Source organism: Galeopterus variegatus, unplaced genomic scaffold, assembly GCF_000696425.1.
Source record: "Galeopterus variegatus unplaced genomic scaffold, G_variegatus-3.0.2 Scaffold239, whole genome shotgun sequence".
Classification (NCBI taxonomy): Eukaryota; Metazoa; Chordata; class Mammalia; order Dermoptera; family Cynocephalidae; genus Galeopterus; species Galeopterus variegatus.
In genome coordinates this window covers 186,994-204,479 of record NW_007726350.1, presented here as the reverse complement: position 1 = coordinate 204,479, position 17,486 = coordinate 186,994, and the positions used below count along the sequence as shown (strand labels likewise).

General features: G+C 41.5%; 1 protein-coding gene across 1 annotated transcript in view; it reads right to left on the bottom strand.

The window, feature by feature from the left end:
* Positions 1–1,773: 1,773 nt before the first annotated feature.
* ALK (anaplastic lymphoma receptor tyrosine kinase) overlaps positions 1,774–17,486 on the bottom strand; it is a 200,382-nt gene continuing 184,669 nt past the window's right edge. The window contains exons 22-25 of the mRNA XM_008566396.1: positions 14,792–14,893; positions 6,175–6,309; positions 5,373–5,463; positions 1,774–2,976 (exon numbers count right to left, since the gene is read on the bottom strand). Of these exons, the coding sequence (XP_008564618.1) occupies positions 2,275–2,976; positions 5,373–5,463; positions 6,175–6,309; positions 14,792–14,893 (1,030 nt within the window). The 3' untranslated portion in view covers positions 1,774–2,274. The remainder of the gene's footprint in view (positions 2,977–5,372; positions 5,464–6,174; positions 6,310–14,791; positions 14,894–17,486) is intronic.

Sequence of the window (17,486 nt, the reverse complement as noted above, 5' to 3'; positions counted from 1 at the left end):
ATGGCTGGAGCAATATTGGAGCAGACTGCAGTCCAGATTAATATCATGCTGATACCTAGGGGTCACACCAAGTTAAATGAAACATCTTGAGGTCATCACATCTCAGTGTGGAATTGTTTATTTACTTATCCATGTACACAGGCTTTCAAGACTTGACTATCATTTACATGAAAATTGGTATCAGTAAAGACGATTAGAGAAAATCAACAAATCAATCTCAGTGGTAGTAAGGCACACCTGAAAATGTAATGGATTTGTAGTTTTTAAGAATGGAAAGGGATAAGATTTTCCCCATTAATAACAATAAAGAGTTGGCTATTTAACCATGTCCCTGCTTAGTTTGTTACTGGCATTACAAATATAAAATGAAATTGTTTTTCTCAGTTATTGTGTCATTATTCTTTAGGGAGGGTGTTTCCCAAAGTGAGATTCTTGAGCCCCTTTGGGTGGCTTGTGAGTTAGAATAATGTTTGTAAGATTTGACTATTTACTTTTCTCCTGGCATGAACCAAATCTTTACTGATACAGTTATTTGGAGATGAGTTCATTGATGTCTCATCTTCATGTATGTTCGATGAGAGTATTTTTGGCAGTTAAGTAGATAAGGAAAAGTAGTCCCCAGTGTGTCAGTGCTTCTACAGATGTACAGAACTACCAACTCTAGGACAAGGCAAATACCTTAGGAGAAGTGCACAGCTGTCCAGTATTGGCTTAGAACGTGATGGCTTTCTCACAAAGTGATACTTTTGATGTAGGTGTAACTGAGAAGGTGGGAAAAAAGGTATGTGTGCGTGCAAGCACACTGACACACACACACAGTCCTTTTGCTTAAGGATGCTTAATACCTAACAAGTAATAAAAAATATTTTCCTTTCAAAGAGATGCTTTGGCACAACTACCACCTAGAAAGAAACTGGGCATGGGAGTAGAAGAGAAGCAGAAAGAAAGAATGAAATGAAAACCTACTGATAAAGCATTTTTGCATAAGTACATATGTAAAATTTACCAGATTCCTGGTTTCTCATTTCATGGAAATTTCATCTGTGGAAACCAAGTTCAGAACTCCCACTATAAGCACGTCAGTGGCACTCTCAGCTCTCCAAGTGTTCCTCAATTCCTTCCCTCGTTGCCACCTAGAGGGAAAATTCTTTGTTCTAATTTGCATTTGGTTGCTATACAAATTATGCTGTGTATATTTCAGCATTTATTTTCCTGGCATATTAGGATCACCTGATTAAGGGAGAGAAAATGCAGGTGAACAGCAAAAGGAAAGATACCGCAGTAGTACTTCTCCTAGGACCACTGGAGAGCCCATTCCTTCAATGACCCAGTCCATCCTTACAAGTAGAAACTTCAATTTGGAAGGCTTCGTGACTAAAACTGATAGAGGGTTTTGGCCTAACATGTATTTTTTTATACCTACAAATGGATATGTTTCAATGCTTCGATGTGTCACTGCTGCTTAAAATTTTTGTTTTTAAATGATCAAAGTTTAATTAGTGGAAAGTTTTAAATCTTGAGTTTTAAATCCAGTAGGAAACCTCACACTCAATTTTTCACTCTTAGTAGGAGGATTTTCTTAAGGCATGAGGTATATAAAAGGACGTTGGAATCTCTGGATCTGTACTGGTGTTTTATCATACTCAAAGCACTTGGAATGTATGCATTTCGTTTAGATGAGTATATACACAATTTTCTCTACGCTACTGGAACAACTCACGACATTTTTTTTACAATAGGCGATGAATCAGCACAATTGAAAGCATCTAAACACCATCTAAAGTGATGTTTCAGTTAGTTGTCTACGATTTTTCTTTTCCAAGTAAAGAATGTCTTTCTCCATGCTGAATTATTACAAATAACTCCTTTATTTCTGTTCCCTCTCCCCTTAAATGTTTCAAGTCCACATCAACAAGGAAGGAAACTTCTATGACTCCAGCTATGAAACACGTAAGCAGCTACTTCTGACTACATTGAGGCAGAGCACACACAACTGAGAAGAAGCATAAGGAAATATACAAGAACCATGCATAAAAACCTTATGCGGCCAAGGCCAAGGCTGGGCCTCGTAGGTATCACTCATTTTAATGATATTATCTTCTTTTGAAAGTATAGGATGAACCCATGCTCAAAACCTTTCTAAAGCATTTTGAAAATACAGCTCTGTATGTGGCACTTCAAGACAAGTTGGCACAAGATGAAGAGTGACATTTGGTCTCTGGTCTGTGGAGGAGCTCAGGGCTCCTTAAGGAAGGGAAGTGAGTGCCTGCGGGCTCAGGGCCCCGGCTGGTTTATGCTATTCTTATTTTTCAGCATAGTGTCCTCGTAATGACTAGCTCCGGGGGCGGTGGTGGCCTCTAAAGGTAAGCCCTGCTGCTGGTAGCCGTAGTTGACGTTCCCGCAGGGGAAGTGGCGCAGCCTGAACAGGGGCACCTCCTTCATGCTGGCTGTCAGCGAGGACGGCTCCAGGAGCAGCGAGGCCCCCGCAAGTCTCCCGGTGGCAACGTTGGGTGGGACAGTACAGCTCCCCTCACGTCCCAAGTCTCCCCTCTCCTGTTGCTCCTTCTTGGCCGGAGGATTGTTCTTTTTGGTGGGTTTCTCTGTAAACCAGGAGCCATAAGTTGGGTTCCACAAGCTGGTCGGTTTGTTTCTGGATCCCTGGACCTTGTGCAGCTCCGATGGTGGGTTGGACTGAGAAAATGCCATATTAATATGTCCCCCCTCCACGGCCGGTCCTCTGGGGACTCGGACAGAGACCTCTGCAGCTGTGGCTTTCTTCAGGGCTTTGCCGGAGGAAGTGGTGGGCAGAGGAGGGGGTGCGGCCGGGCTGTGCGCTGCCTCCTGCTTTACCTGCTGGGGAGAGACCAGGAGAGGAGCAATCCCCTCAGGGTCTTTGGGCCTCATGGGCACTTTCTCTTCCTCTTCCATGAGTGGGCCGTATTCTATCGGTAAGGCAGTGTTGATTACATCAGGGTCCTATGGGTAGGAGAAATGAACTGGTTAAAACTGAGTCACAGACAAAAAATGTTGGATCTGGAAGATATCTTAGAGATGATGTTATCTAAACTCATTTCACAGACAGGGACCCCATTTAGAATTTATTAGCTTAGAGGCACTGGGGAATAAGAAATGAATGGGAACTCGTTCTTACCCTTGAAGACCTTAGAGGATAAGCTCTATAATGGAAGTGTGTACAGACTGCTAGGAGAAGGTGCTGGGACACACCCAGTGCCCAGGACAGGGGAGTGGGATCAGGAAAGGCTTTGCAGAGGAGGAGACCTTTGGCCAGATTTAACAGATTAATGGATAAAAAAATATTATAAATTATTTTTTTGTTATTTCAGTCCATTCCCAATAAAATCCTTCCGACTGAAAAAAAAAGTTTATGTGTTTGACTTTAAGTGTGTGGGGGGCTGGGAGGGGTGAGGAAGGGAAAGACGCATCCCCATATTGGCTCACAAGGTTTATTTTTTTGTTCTTTTCCTAACTACCCCCCCCCCATTTCCATCATATTTGGATGGATTACACTTGATTATGACTTTTTCTGTGTTGTATCACCACACGTGCAGATACCATAATGTTCTTTACTAGTTTGGATGTGATGGGACCTTTGTGGAACCCAGGAAATGCAGAAGTGCTATGAGGCAAACCACTGGCAAAAACAACCTTGTGCTCGATCCTTTTTACAGTGATAGATTGTAGCATAGAAAAGCATGAACAGTTGCCAGAGGTTTAAGGAAAATTTGTGGAATAAAACTTAAATTTGGGGAAATTCAGTTCATTGATATTTTACACAAATTGGGAATAGACCCCCATTACTTGAGTTTAGCAGAAAAACTAGTCTAGTATTCATTAGTAAAACAGTTTAAGAATTAAAAAATAACTAATTCTGATTTTTTATTCTTTAGTTCCCTCTCTGTTTATTATTAATTTCCACAGTGAGTCATTTAAAATATGCTTATGTAAAACTGCCTGCTCTTACATACTTTGAGAAAGGTACTCCGAAGAAGGCATATGTATTTAAGTGGGTGTATTCCATTCTTATTACAACATAATAACCTAAAATGTCATTAAACAAAGGCCTGTGAAAGAACCTCCAATAACTTGTTAAATGAAGTCCTTCTAGATGAAAATGCCATTTCACCTAGCAGAGCTGAAAGGCCTGTGAGGATGGAATAGGGAGGCTAGAAAACAACTATATTTTGGAAAACGTGTCTGTCTTGTCACAATTAAGAGGAGTAAATTCAGAGAGGTAGTGGTTCATTGTGCAACTCTTCCAAAATATTCTCAGAATCAGATATCCTGGCAGAATGAGAGCCAAAATAGAGGGAAAGAAAGCAGATTCAGGGAAGAGAGGAGCGTAGTGGTTCATTGTGCAACTCTTCCAAAATATTCTCAGAATCATATATCCTGGCAGAATGAGAGCCAAAATAGAGGGAAAGAAAGCAGATTCAGGGAAGAGAGGAGATAACCTGGCAGAACAAAGTCCCTGATGGGGCAGCTGGTAGAGGGGCTGGCCCCAAAGGGGAGGAGGGGCATGGCAGGAAGGTGGGGGAGGCTGCAGAGGCAGGTAAGTCTGTACGAGAGACGGGGAGGAAACGGAGGGCATTCTCACTTGATAGCCCCTACACACTTGACGGGGTAGGATGCATAGTTGTCTGCTGAGAGTGAAAACTTAGAGTTATTGCTGAAGGAAATGCAAGAGAGCTCTGTACAGAGACCCACGAGATTGCTAGAAAACTTCATGACTTGGGCAACCTCTCCAAGCCTTAACTCCTCATCTGTAGAAAGGGGGGAATATTTTATGTTTCTTCATGAGGATAAAATGAGATACATGAAGAGCGATTTGTGTAGTATAAAAGCTATACAAATGCTATTCATAGTATTTAAATTTCTCCAGGTTAATTTGAATGTTTCTTTCCCTTAATCCCTCTGACATATATAGGAGAACATATAATTTAACAGTTAGATGCTGTTAATTATTTCACACATTATTGTTTCTCCAGCCAGGCTATAAGCTATTAGAGTGCATTCCATACTTCTCTGAAGCTCTAATTTTGTCTAATAAGACATTAGGTACCCAGTAGGGACTTGGTTAATACTTGTGAATTGAATTGATTCCTTAATATTACTGGAGTGTCTGGCACTGTGTCATGTGCTGGTCAAGAAAGTGGAAGTTACTAGTATTTATTTTACGAAATGGGAAAACTGAGAAACAGATCATTTCATTTATAGATAATTACTATTCATCCTCATGATCATAATTCTCATTCTCTGACCGGTTTAACTTTTATTTCATATTTTGGTATTTGCCACCTTTAAGACTTTTCCATATAGAATAAATGTTGGCCAAGGGGAGAAAATGTTTATACCTGGGTGCAGTATTCAATCCTCTCCAAAATTATGGCAAAGTTGGGCCTGTCTTCAGGCTGATGTTGCCAGCATTGAGTCATTATCCTGTATCTAAAAGAATAAGCACATTTATTAAAATCAGGAGCAGCACAAGGATGAAAAATACATTTCTTCCAGCACTTTTCTAAATGGGACCAGGGGTGCCACAAACATCTTTGAGGGTGGTAACTCATTGAGGTCCCATGTAGTTGGCATATGCTGCCCCCTGCTGATGTGCCAAGGAATACTGCCCAGGTGTAAAGGTATGTACCAAAGATCACTAACATAGCCACCCTAGTATTTACATTAAATATAGCTCCTTTCATTCCATTCCTGAATTAAAGCCACTCTGGGACAGGATCTTGTAATTATATTTCCCATCTGCCTTGCTTGTGGGAAGGAGGTGAGGAATGCCAGACAGGGCAGCAGAAAATGTAGGGAATGGATATATTTAAGGGAGACTCAGACATATGGTGCTGGGCAGCAGGCATTAAGTCTGGGACACAAATTCTTAGGAGGTGCTTGAGGATTGTAGACCTGGTGAGTAATAGCCTCCAGGCAGACAACAGATACCTTTTCTGGGATGGCATTATTACTTTTGAGGGGCTGGAACACTAACCCATCTCATTGAAGTCACAGATGCATTCCTATCTTGGGGCGTATTAAAAGGGTAGCCATCCACCCCTTCATCTTAAAACAAAGAAGCATATGTAGTTCCAGGTATTTTTTGAAAAGAAAAATTGTGTGTGATAACTAGTGGAAATGTTTCTGAAAGAGTCATACACAGGCCCAGGGCAGTTCTTAGGTGGATCCATCCGTCCTCCACTGGTGACGAACTCCAAAACTTCCTGGTTGCTTTTGCTAGGGTATGGCATATATCCAAGAGAAAATATTTCCCACAGCAGCACTCCAAAGGACCTGGGCACAGGACAGAAGATATGGATATGGGCACACACACACGCACACACAGACATTGTGAAATTTTAATCTTTTTTTCATTGTAACTTTTTCCATAATAGAGAACTCTTAAAGTGCAGAAAAATAAAAAGAATGAGAAGGTACCACATGTGATGCTCCATTAAAAGATAGCCACTGTTAACATTTTTTCAGTCAAGTTTCTGTGTTTAGATTATTTTTTACACAATAGCAGTTATAGTCAATATACAATTTTGAACCTTGATTTTTTGCACATTGCATTATTGCATAAACATTTCCATGCTAATACATTATATAAACAGAATTCAAAATGGCTGTAAAACATTCCCTTGAATAGTTGTGCCATAATTTGCCTTATCATTTCCACATTGTTTTCAATTTTCTAAATATTTAAAACACTGTGAACATTTTTTGTGCATTTTTAAAAAGGATATTTCTATAGTATAAATTTTTCAAATTACTAGATTAGGATAATCTAGTTAAATCTAGGATAATTCTAGTAGAATAACTAGAGCAAAAGAATGCATATTTAGAAATACTTGGTACAGGTTGTCAATTTGATTTTCAAATATGTCACTCTGTTCATCTAGCAGCATCTGTACCTCTCACCATATACTAAAATGAACTCAAAACGTATTAAAGAATTAAATGTACATCCTGAAATGATAAAACTTCTTAAAGAAAACATAGGAGAAACACTTCAGGAAGTAGGACTGGACGGGAAGGGAAGAAGACACAACAATTACAATTCCTTGAAGTTGATACAAGCAAACAGAAAGGACATTGTTGGGAGGGAAGGGGGAGAGGGAGGTAGGAGGGAGGTTTCGGTAATTGGCCACAATAATCAACCACATTGTATATTGACAAAATAAAATAAAATTAAAACAAACAAAAAACAAAGTTATTCACCTCATCATTAATAAGGTGTATGATTAATGGTCTGTGCCATTATTACCAGGCCTGCCCATTACTGGCAATGGACTTTGAGAAAACCCATTTCCTGGTGCCCAAAAGTTAAATTACTCTTTTCAAAACATACCAAACTTCCAATACATGCAGATGTATTACATGCACAATTTCCCCACCACTCTTTAAATCTAAACTAAATAAAATAAAATAAAATAAAAAATACTTGGTACAGGTTGTCAATTAGATTTTCAAATATGTCACTCTGTTCATCTATCAGCGTTGTGCGAGAGTGCAGCAGACCCTGTCACCAGCACTGAGTATTCTTATTCATAATGGGAACTTTTGCTGATTGATTTTAAGGCACAAAATGATGAAATATTCTAAACTATGTTTATTGATAATTAACATGACTGAATGTTTTTCCAAGTGTTAATTCATTTCAGTTTTCCTCCTATGACTTGTCTGCTCATATCTTTTGCCCATTTTCATCCACTCGGGCACATTGTTTTGATACCTATCAATTTTCTTTCTGATTTGTAGACACTTCATATAGCAGAGATGTTAACCTTTTATCAAAGTTTCAAATACTCTTATTAGTTGCTTTCTAGTTCTGTTTTTAGCATACCAAAGATTTTTATTTTTAGGTAGTCAAATCTATTTTTAAAAAAGTTTTATTTCCTCCATTTATTTTATAGTTATGCAATCTTCCCTTCACCAAAGATTAAAAAATATTTGCTATTTTCTTCTAACTGTCTTTGGTGTTCTCTCTTCTAAAATCCAGTTGGAATTTAATTTGTTGTATAGTGTGAGGTAAGGATCTAAATTAATTTGTTTTTCCAAAGAAACTACTCTTCAGACACTATTCATAAAACATTTTCCCCCTTACCTATTGACTTATGATTGAAAAGAGCTCTGTTTCTGGACTGTATTCTGTTTTACTTTTTGTGTATTTGTTTTAATATCTGGTGGGGCATTTTCTTTATTTCTCTCTTTTAAAAAAATGTATTCGGTTTCTCATCTGTTTTAAATGAAGTTCAAGATGATTTTTTATCATGTTCCAAAATAATCTCTCCCATGATATTTTTATTAAAATTTTACTTTAAACCCTTAATTTAATGATTACCTTTTTTTTTTTTCCTTTTTGTCTTTTTTACTGACCGGTAACGGGATTGCAACCCTCAGTGTCGCGCCCGTACCGGGGACCGGCAACGGGATCGCAATGATTACCTTTTTGACAATGAAAACCTATTTTTGTTTAAGTATCTGGTTGTAGTTTTCTGATGATAATAAATATTACCACAAAAATTGTAGAGAACTATAGCTCCTTCACATTCTAAGGGACATAAAATGCTTTTATTGTCATTATCTTGGTGAAATTTCAGAGACTCTGTGAGAAGAATTGGGCAAAGATATTGTCCATATTTTTCAGGTGAGAAGGTTGAAGCAGAGGTTGTTATACAGCTAACCCAAGCCAGAGTGGGATACATTACCAGATCCCTTGACTCTGCTACCTGAAAATTGCCTTGCACACACATTGCTCCTCTCTGGTGGCCTTTCTGCCCTCCGGGGCAAAACAAAACAGGCAAAATCAAATAAGCCAGAAACTGGCAGGAAAGCCTAAAGAATTACAGCTGTATGTTTTCTGCCTAGATAGGTAAATAGATTTAGAGCATAGTATCCTTTAAGAGAACTAGCACATAGACTGCAAATAGGTGTTTACTTTCTTGGTTTAGACTTCAAGGGAGCAAGAAGTAGTGTTGGTCATAGACCTTTGATAATTTCAGGTGAGTAGTGTTGTCATACTTGCAAATAACAATGCAGGACACCCAGTTAAATTTGAAGTCCAGATAAACAACAAATACTTTTTTTTAGTATAAGTGTGTCCCAAATATTGTATAGGCTATACTTATACTAAAAAAACTATTCACTGTGCATCTGAAATTCAGTTTAACTGGCCATTTTGTATTTTATCTAGAAACCCTATGGATAAGGTAAATCTATATTTGTATGCCAGATGGTTCTCCCACTACCTATAAACCTGTCCTAAATAGAAGCAACAACGCCTGAAGCTTTGCACCGAAGCATTCAAATTCAAATTCAAATGAAAACAAATATTTATAAAAATCCTACGCTGTTTGTAATAAGCTTGCTCTGCTTAAAATTATAGAGATAGCATGAGCTATTGCTGATTAAACTATTTTAAATATTTGAATCAATGAAGAGAACATAATCTGATGAAAAGTTTTTAAAATCACGAACTGTGCTGTATCGACTGTGCTTTGCTTTAAGAGCTGTTTTATTTTCCTTTTCTCATAATTTGAAGGTAGAAGATTGTCCCCAGGGGTGGTAGAGGGCAGGACATGCTCTTAGGAAAACCAGGAGCTGAAAATTAATGTAATAATACAGTAATTGAAATAACAACGATTTAAATGTCCAGCCAGCTGATCCCTCTGTCTCTCGCAGTTCTGTGAGCCTTCGATTTGATTCCTCTATCAGGAATCTTCACTGGCCTGCTCTAATAGGCCACTCAAGCATAGCATGTTCAAACAGAACTCTTCCCTCTCCCAAACCATCTCCTCCCTCATTCTTTCCCAACAGCGGCATCACTGCTCAGATGCGTGCTCAGTCCAAAAACCTAGGCATCGTCTTTGATTGCAGCCACCCCCTGCCCACGCCCCCCATCCAACATCCAGAAGTCCTGTTAACTCCAGTTTCAAGCTCGATCTTGAACCTGACCACTGTTTGCTAGCTCTATTGCCACCACTAAGCCAAGCCCCTCTCATCTCTCGCCAAGAAATGTGCAGTATTTTCCTAACTGGTTTCTATCCTCACTTGCCCTACTCTAGTCTATTTTCAGTGGCAGCCAGAGTGAGTTTTTATTTATTTATTTATTTATTTATTTATTTATTTTTTGTCTTTTTCCATGTCCGGCAACGGATCGCAACCCTCAGTGTCGCTCCCGCGCCTCGCTCAGCCAGCCAGCGGGAACCGTTCTGTATGTGGGATCCGAACCCTCGGTGGGAGCGCCACCACGTTCCCAAGCAGCGCACTATAGCAGTGTGCCACCGGGCTGGCCCAAAGAGTGAGTTTTTAAAAACAAAGATCAGGTCACACTCAGGCTTACAGCCCTTTGCTGGCATGGCCTTGTGCTTAGAAGGAAATCCACATCCCCTCACCTGAGCGCTAAGGCCCCCCACGCCCTGCCCCTGCCTGCAGCTTCCACCTCGGCCCCACTCGCCCTGCGCTCGCCCAGCTCCGCCGGGAACACTTGTTTCCCCCTCAGCAATCCTCAGGTAAGCTGGGCTTGCTCCTACCTCTGGCTCTTCACACTTGACTTTCCCTCTGCCTGGAAAGCCTTTCTCGCAGATCTTTCTACCGTCTGCTCTTTCTGACTTTCAGGTATTGAAACGTTAGGGGCCTGCCTTCTCCCTCTTTGCCAGAACAGCTACCCTCCGCTGCCCTCATCCCACACTCTGTCCCCTCTCTCTGCTCACAGCACTTACCAGCATCTGAAGTTCTGTTATTTATTTGTTTAAGCATTTTAATTATGAAACGATCTAAACTTTAAAAAGAAAAAGTGATCTCATAGATATCTATGTATCCAGATATTAATATTTTGCCTTATTTGTGATTTCCCTTTCTTTTTGAAGAAATAAAATACAGGTAAGCCCTGCCTCCATCCCTTCCTCTCCCTCGCTCCCCATCACTGAAGTTAGAATGTATCTTTTCCTTGTATGTTTTCACATTTCTTATTAATGTGTGAAACCATAAACAATAAAGAATCTATTTTATAGATTTGTTTTTAATATTGTAAAATTATACATAAATGATAGCCTACTCCTTTTTGTAACTTGCTTTTCCCCCCACTAAACATTGTTTTTGAGATTTATCCATGTTGATACACATAGGTTTAGTGTGTTTTTTTATACTGCTGAGTAGTTATCCATGATATAAGTAAACCACAGTGTACTTGTGTTTTTCTAACTTCTGCTTGAGGGATAGTTAGGTTGTTTCTGCTTTTTCTCTATTATAAACAATGTTATAAATGAACATCCTTGCCCAAATCTATTGTGTCAACGTTTCTCTAATGTAGACTCTTAAAAGTACAATTGGTGGGTGGTGGGCTATGCGCATACGTGTTCAGAACAATTGCTTAATTACTTGAATCAGTCTCTCTCTGGATACCTTAGGTTCCTTGTGCTCTAACTTTGGTGCGCATCAGAACCTGTGCTTGTTAAAATGCAGACTGATGGACCTGCCCCTACAGTTTCTGTTTCATTAGGCCTGAGCTGGGGCTGAGAATTTGCATTTCTAACAAGTTCCCAGGTGATGCTGATGCTGCCAATCCACGAACCACACTTTAAGACCCACCCAGGTTGTTAAAAACAACAAAGGCTCTTGCTCACCTTCTGCAATATGGGTCAGAAAGGGGCTCTGAGCACTGTGGCTGCAACATCCTATGACATTATCTCAGCTCAAGGCTTTCAGAATTTGGAGGACATTGCCCATTGTCTCTGGGCATTTCCTGTATTCCTAAGATATTCGATTCTTGAAATTTCATGATGAAGTGCTCTTGTGTGGCTCTTTTTCTCCATGGTGCTTGGCCCTTGGTGGATGCTTTCATTCTGGAAATTTATGCCTGCTCTGGGAAATCTTGAATTACTTTGATATTTTTATTCTCTTCATTTTCCCTGTTCTCCCTGGGACTCCTATTTTGTTAGCTAATTGAATCTATTGGTCTAATCCTGTTAATTTTATTTTTTCTTTCCTATATATTCCATGTTTTTGTAGTTGTCTTATTTTCTAGAAGATTTATTAACTCTATATTCCAACCTTTCTATTACTTTTACATTTCTGTCATCATATTTAAAAAAAAACTATTTTTTAGAACAATTCAAGTTGTGAAGAAATTGAGAATACAAAGTTCCCATATATTCAGTTCCTAGTAGTATTTTAAGCATTATGTTAGTATGGTGCACTTGTTAATATTAATGAACCAATATTAAGGTTTTATTAAGTAACATCCATACTTCATTCAGATTTAGTTAGTTTTTATTGAATTTCCATTTTCTATTCCAGAATCCCATTAGGATATCACATTACATTTAGTTGTCATGTTTTCTTAGGCCCCTCTTAACTGTGACAACTTCTCAGACTTTCCTTGTTTCTGATGATCTTGGCAGGTTTAAGAGTATTGGTCAGAGATTTTGTAGAATATTCCTCAATTGGGATTTGTCTGTTTTTCTCATGATTAGACTGTAGTTATGGGGTCTGGGGAGGAAGACCACGGAGAGAAAGTGCCATTTTTATCACATCACATCAAGGGTACATGCTATCAGCGTGACTTGTGACTGTGCGTGTGGACCTCAATCACCTGGCTGAGGCAGTGCTTGTGCTTGTCAGGTTTCTCTACTGTAAAGTTCCTCTTGTCCCCTCTTTCCTACCCCTGTACTCTTTGGAAGGAAGTTGCTATATACAGCCCATGCAGCCCATGCAGCCCATGCAGCCCATGCAGCCCATGCAGCCCATGCAGCCCATGCATGCTTCAGGGGAGTTACGCTCCATCTCCCAGAGGGCTCCTGCCATCATATTTGTATTTCCAAAAGCATTTTCCTGCTAAAAGTATTTTTCTAGATAACCTATTGTACTTCAGTTATGGTTGCAATAATTTTGTCTTTCTGAGGATATTATAGTTTTAAAAAACTTCTTCTAAGCTTTCTACATTTTTCTTGATCCAGGTTCCTTTTTATATGTTTGTTTTCTTTGGTTTAGAATCTTTACTCAAGGGTTTGTTGATTCTTGGCTGCCAGTTCCTATTTTACTAGGACATTGAAAAGCTGGTGGACGCTCTGTTTAAGTGAGGCTTGTCAGCTGGCAGGCAGCCAGCTCGGCTGTTTCATGGGTGTATTAGTCTCCTGTGACTGCTGTACCAAATCACCACACCCTTGGTGGCTTAAAACAATGTGAGTTCATCCTCTCACAGTTTTGAAGGCCAGACATCTGAAACTGGTATCATTGGGCTGAAATCAAGGTGCAGGGCTGGGCTCCCCTCAGAGGATGTAGGAGAGAATCTGTTCCTGGATTCCTTCAGCTCCTGGCAGCTGCTGGATTCCTTCCTTTGTGGTCGTGTCACTCCAATCTCTGCCTTTGTGGTCACACTGCCTCCTCCTCATCTGTGAGTGTATGATCTCCCCCTGCCTCTCTTTTATAAGGACACTTATGATGGCATTTAGGACCCACCCAAATAGCCCAGGATAACTACCTCACCTTAAGATCTTCAATTTAGTTACATCTGCAAAGACCCTCTTTTCTTATAAGGTAACAATTACAGGCTCCTGGGACTAGGACCTGATTCCTCTGGGTGGCCGTTATTCAGCCTACTTCCCTGGTGACCCCACTCATCAGTATCTGCAGTATTCTCTTCACTGGCCAGTTTCTCCAAAGAGGAATTCTCCAATCTCCTGCCTGCCTGCCAGTGTTCTTGGTGCTGAGGGGACAAAGGGAGCCATGCATCCTTAACTAGGTAGACTTTTTTTTTTCCTTTTTGTCTTTTTTACTGGCCGGCAACGGGATCGCAACCCTCGGTGTCGCGCCTGTACTGGGGACCAGCAACGGGATCGCAACCCTCAGTGTTGCGCCCGCACCACGCTCAGCCAGTGAGCGGGAACCGGTCACCACATGGGATCCGAACCCTCGGCGGGAGCGCCGCCGCGCTCCCAAGCGGTGCACTCTCCAGTGCGCCACCGGGCCGGCCCAACTAGGTAGACTTTTAAAAAAAATTCCCCCACCCTTGGTGAGGTCTTTGTCCCAAGACCAGAGAGTTGACTCTCAGAGGGAACTCTAGTCTTGTGCTGGTGATAGAGCAGGGACAGTAAGCAAGATTTGGGGGGTGATGGAATGGGCTAGAGGATTAAGTTACTTTTAAAATAGATCTTTAACAAATTTTTCTATTTTCTGCACCTCTACTTTCAATTTCTGAGCCTTTCTGGGGCTCTCAGGCAGAGTAAACCAGCCTGCTCCTGGACCTGGACTGTTGGTTTAGATACCAATTTCTAGTCTCCTCAATAAGGTACGCTTGTCTGTGAATGTCCCAATCTCCAAAACGTTGTCATCATCTTCTTTGTCCTTGTGGTGTTTAATGCAATTAAAAAGATTCCCTTTACTGGTGTGTGTGTGCATGTGTGCATACTTTATGAGGGCGCTTGGGTTCAATCTTTCATTTAAAATTACATGTGGCTCTCAATGTGTAGTCCCCCAGCCAGCAATGTCAGCCTCACTTGGGAACTTGTTAGAAATGCACATTCTCAGCCCAACCCCAGACCTTCTGAGTCATGAACTCTCAGGGTGGGGTCTAATAAATTGTGTTTTAACAAGGCTTTGCAATGATTTTGATATATGCCAACATTTGAGAACCACTATTGTGGGCGTATCGATGCTTCTCTTCTCCTTCCCCATGAACACAGGGTTTCCCTGCTGAGAGTGTAGAATCATTTGGCCCAAGAGCACCACCCTATGGCCACGATGGTACCTGGAGGAGTGTGGCAGAGAGACTTACCATGTGTCCGTTTTAGAAGTGAATATTCCCTCCATGAAGGCCTCCGGGGGCATCCACTTAACTGGCAGCATCGCACACCCTCCTTTTCTGTAGTAGCTTGCTCTGTGGGGAAGAAGAGGAAAAGCAAACATGGATCTGCAATGGCACTGAGACGCAGCTCTGTCAGGCAGCCTGAGAAAGCAGCAACAATATAGTCTACCCATGAAAGGACTGAAATGAATGAGGGCTCTGGTGGCTCAGGAGGAGAGCAGAGGAACACAGATCATTTAGGTAAGAACTTTGGTGTCATTTAATAGGAGACAAAACAGCCCACTAGAGGCATGAAAGAAAAGATCTAAGCAATGACTAAGATACCTGCTAGCAGATGTTTAGATTTCCCTGTTGGGTTTTTTTATTATAACTCACAATGAATAACATTACTCCAACCTTTTAAGTCCAGTGTACTTCTGATGATCTGCAGTAATGCAAGATCCAAACTGGGAGAACTGAGTGCAGGAGTTGTGTCTTATTCATTTTGGATCCTCCATGGCACTCACACATTTAGTTCAGTATTGGCACCCACCAAATAATCTAGACAGCTGGCTGGAAGCCACCTCCCACAACACATGCAGACAGGAGAACACTGGGTGAGGTATGGAGTTGGCTTCAAAGGCAGATGAATTAATCTATTAGTTTCTATCAGTAATGTCATCAATGCAACTCACTGATTAAAAACTAATAAATTGTGGAATATACTATAAAGCATATGTACTTCACAGGGCCTGGTTTTCCAAAGCCTTGCAGTTTCAAATATTGACCTTGCAGAGGACTGGAAATTTTCCTCAGGCTATAAAGTCTCTGGTATAAGATAAAGATTTGTGGCACAGCAAGCAAGGTTGCTGGCTCAAGGACAGGCTAGTTACTGATTGTTATGTAAAGATACTGAGAAATTGCTGTAAGATCATTTAATTGTCTACTGGAATGTCATCTGGCTTGTTTCACTGAAAGTTACCAGCCTATATTATTAATCTATAATCCCACCTATGTTCTATTCCTGTAACTTCCTGGCCTGGAAAATAAATGCAGGAAGAGAACCCCAATTCGGGGTTAATTTCCCAGATGGAAGGATGCCTTATGCTTGGGGGTCCTGGGATATTAACCCCTTTCTGGGGCTTCTCACTGCTCAAAAGAGATGGGCTTTGAGTAACCTTTGGTGGCTCTGTCACCTAGGGGAAAAAGGGTGACAAATCCGTGGGAGGCAAAGCAACAATAAATGAACTCATCCACGGTTGAAACCAATCCCACGTTTAGCCTGGTGTTCTCCTGTCTGGGTGTGTTATGGGAGGCAGCTTCCCACCAGCTGCCTACATTGATTGCTTGCTTCAGTGAACATGTACTGAGTATTCAGTCTGTACCAGGTGCTCAGCCATGTGCTGAGCATGTGAACACGTCATGGGCTGTCTCTCTGAGGATCCAGTTTAGTGGAGGAAGCAGACATGCATGAGTGCTGCACAGAACACTACGCCCAATGAGGAGATGTGTGTGGAGCTCACAGTGTGGATGGATGGACCCACTAGTTCTGCTTGGTGCAGGGGTGTGGTCCTGGGAAAGCTCCACTGGGGCCACTGAGGCAGCTGAGTGGCCACAGGGCTGTGCTGAAAGACTGCTCCTGACACGAAGCTGGGCAAGGTGTGCGGCTGCTGTGGGGCTATGGGTGAGTTGGGGTGCTGAGGCCAAGAGCTGGGGGTGGTCACAGCTGAGGGCAGCAGAGCGGTCGCAGGGGCTCGCTGTCAGGCCGTGGCCTTTGTCTCTTTGAAGGGGCACATAGTGGCAGATGGCGCTGGAAGGACCCTCACATGCAGCCTTCCATGTGCCGCTGCCCTGTGGTGACATGACGGCACCTGCAGTCTTCCTTCTGGAGATGGTTACTGGTTCTGGCAGAGGCCTTCAGGAGGTGTGGACAACCTTGCCATTCCCAGAGTGAAGGCACTACCCTGCCACCCACGCTGTGTCCCAGCCAAGGGAAGGCCTGATTAGTGACTTTCTCAGCACCTGCAGCAAGTTGCTGTTGCAAATAATTAGAAAAGAAGAAACTGGGAGTTGGGAATACAAGAGTGACAAAGTGCATTAGAAGTATTATTTTTTAAAATTTAAAAAATTTGATTTATTATTATTTATGTAGCCTGGAGAATATGAGTCAGAAAGACCCAAAGTTGCACTGAACGCCTGTGGGTCTGGAGCTGTGCTCTGAGTCTCCCAGGCTGGGTACCGCAGGATATCGCCGGATCTGTCAGTTCTTGGGTGCTCTGCCTGGTGTGACAGAAACCATGGCCATTCAGAGTTCCTGAGTGTTGAGAAGGGTTGGATAAGTTAAAGTTTCCTCTTAAGTGTTCTTCATCTCAAATATCCAAGTTATTCTGTGTCTCAGAACATGGCAGGATGAGAGTTGGAAGCAGAAAGATAACTTAATTAAGAACTTGGAGTCGATTATGGCAGGCTGTGTGATCCTAGAAGGAGACCTTCAGGTGTGGGCACTAACTAAGGTTTCCCATATCCTGAAAAGGAATTTCATGAAAATTCAGGCAGAAAGTCGCCAAGGTACCAGGAGATGATAGAAGATAGAGTAGCCATGTCCCCTCTACCTGCAAGGATGAAGTTGAGGAGACAGGCCTGGATGGAAGATGGCATCTCTGCTCACCTGTAGATGTCTCGGGCC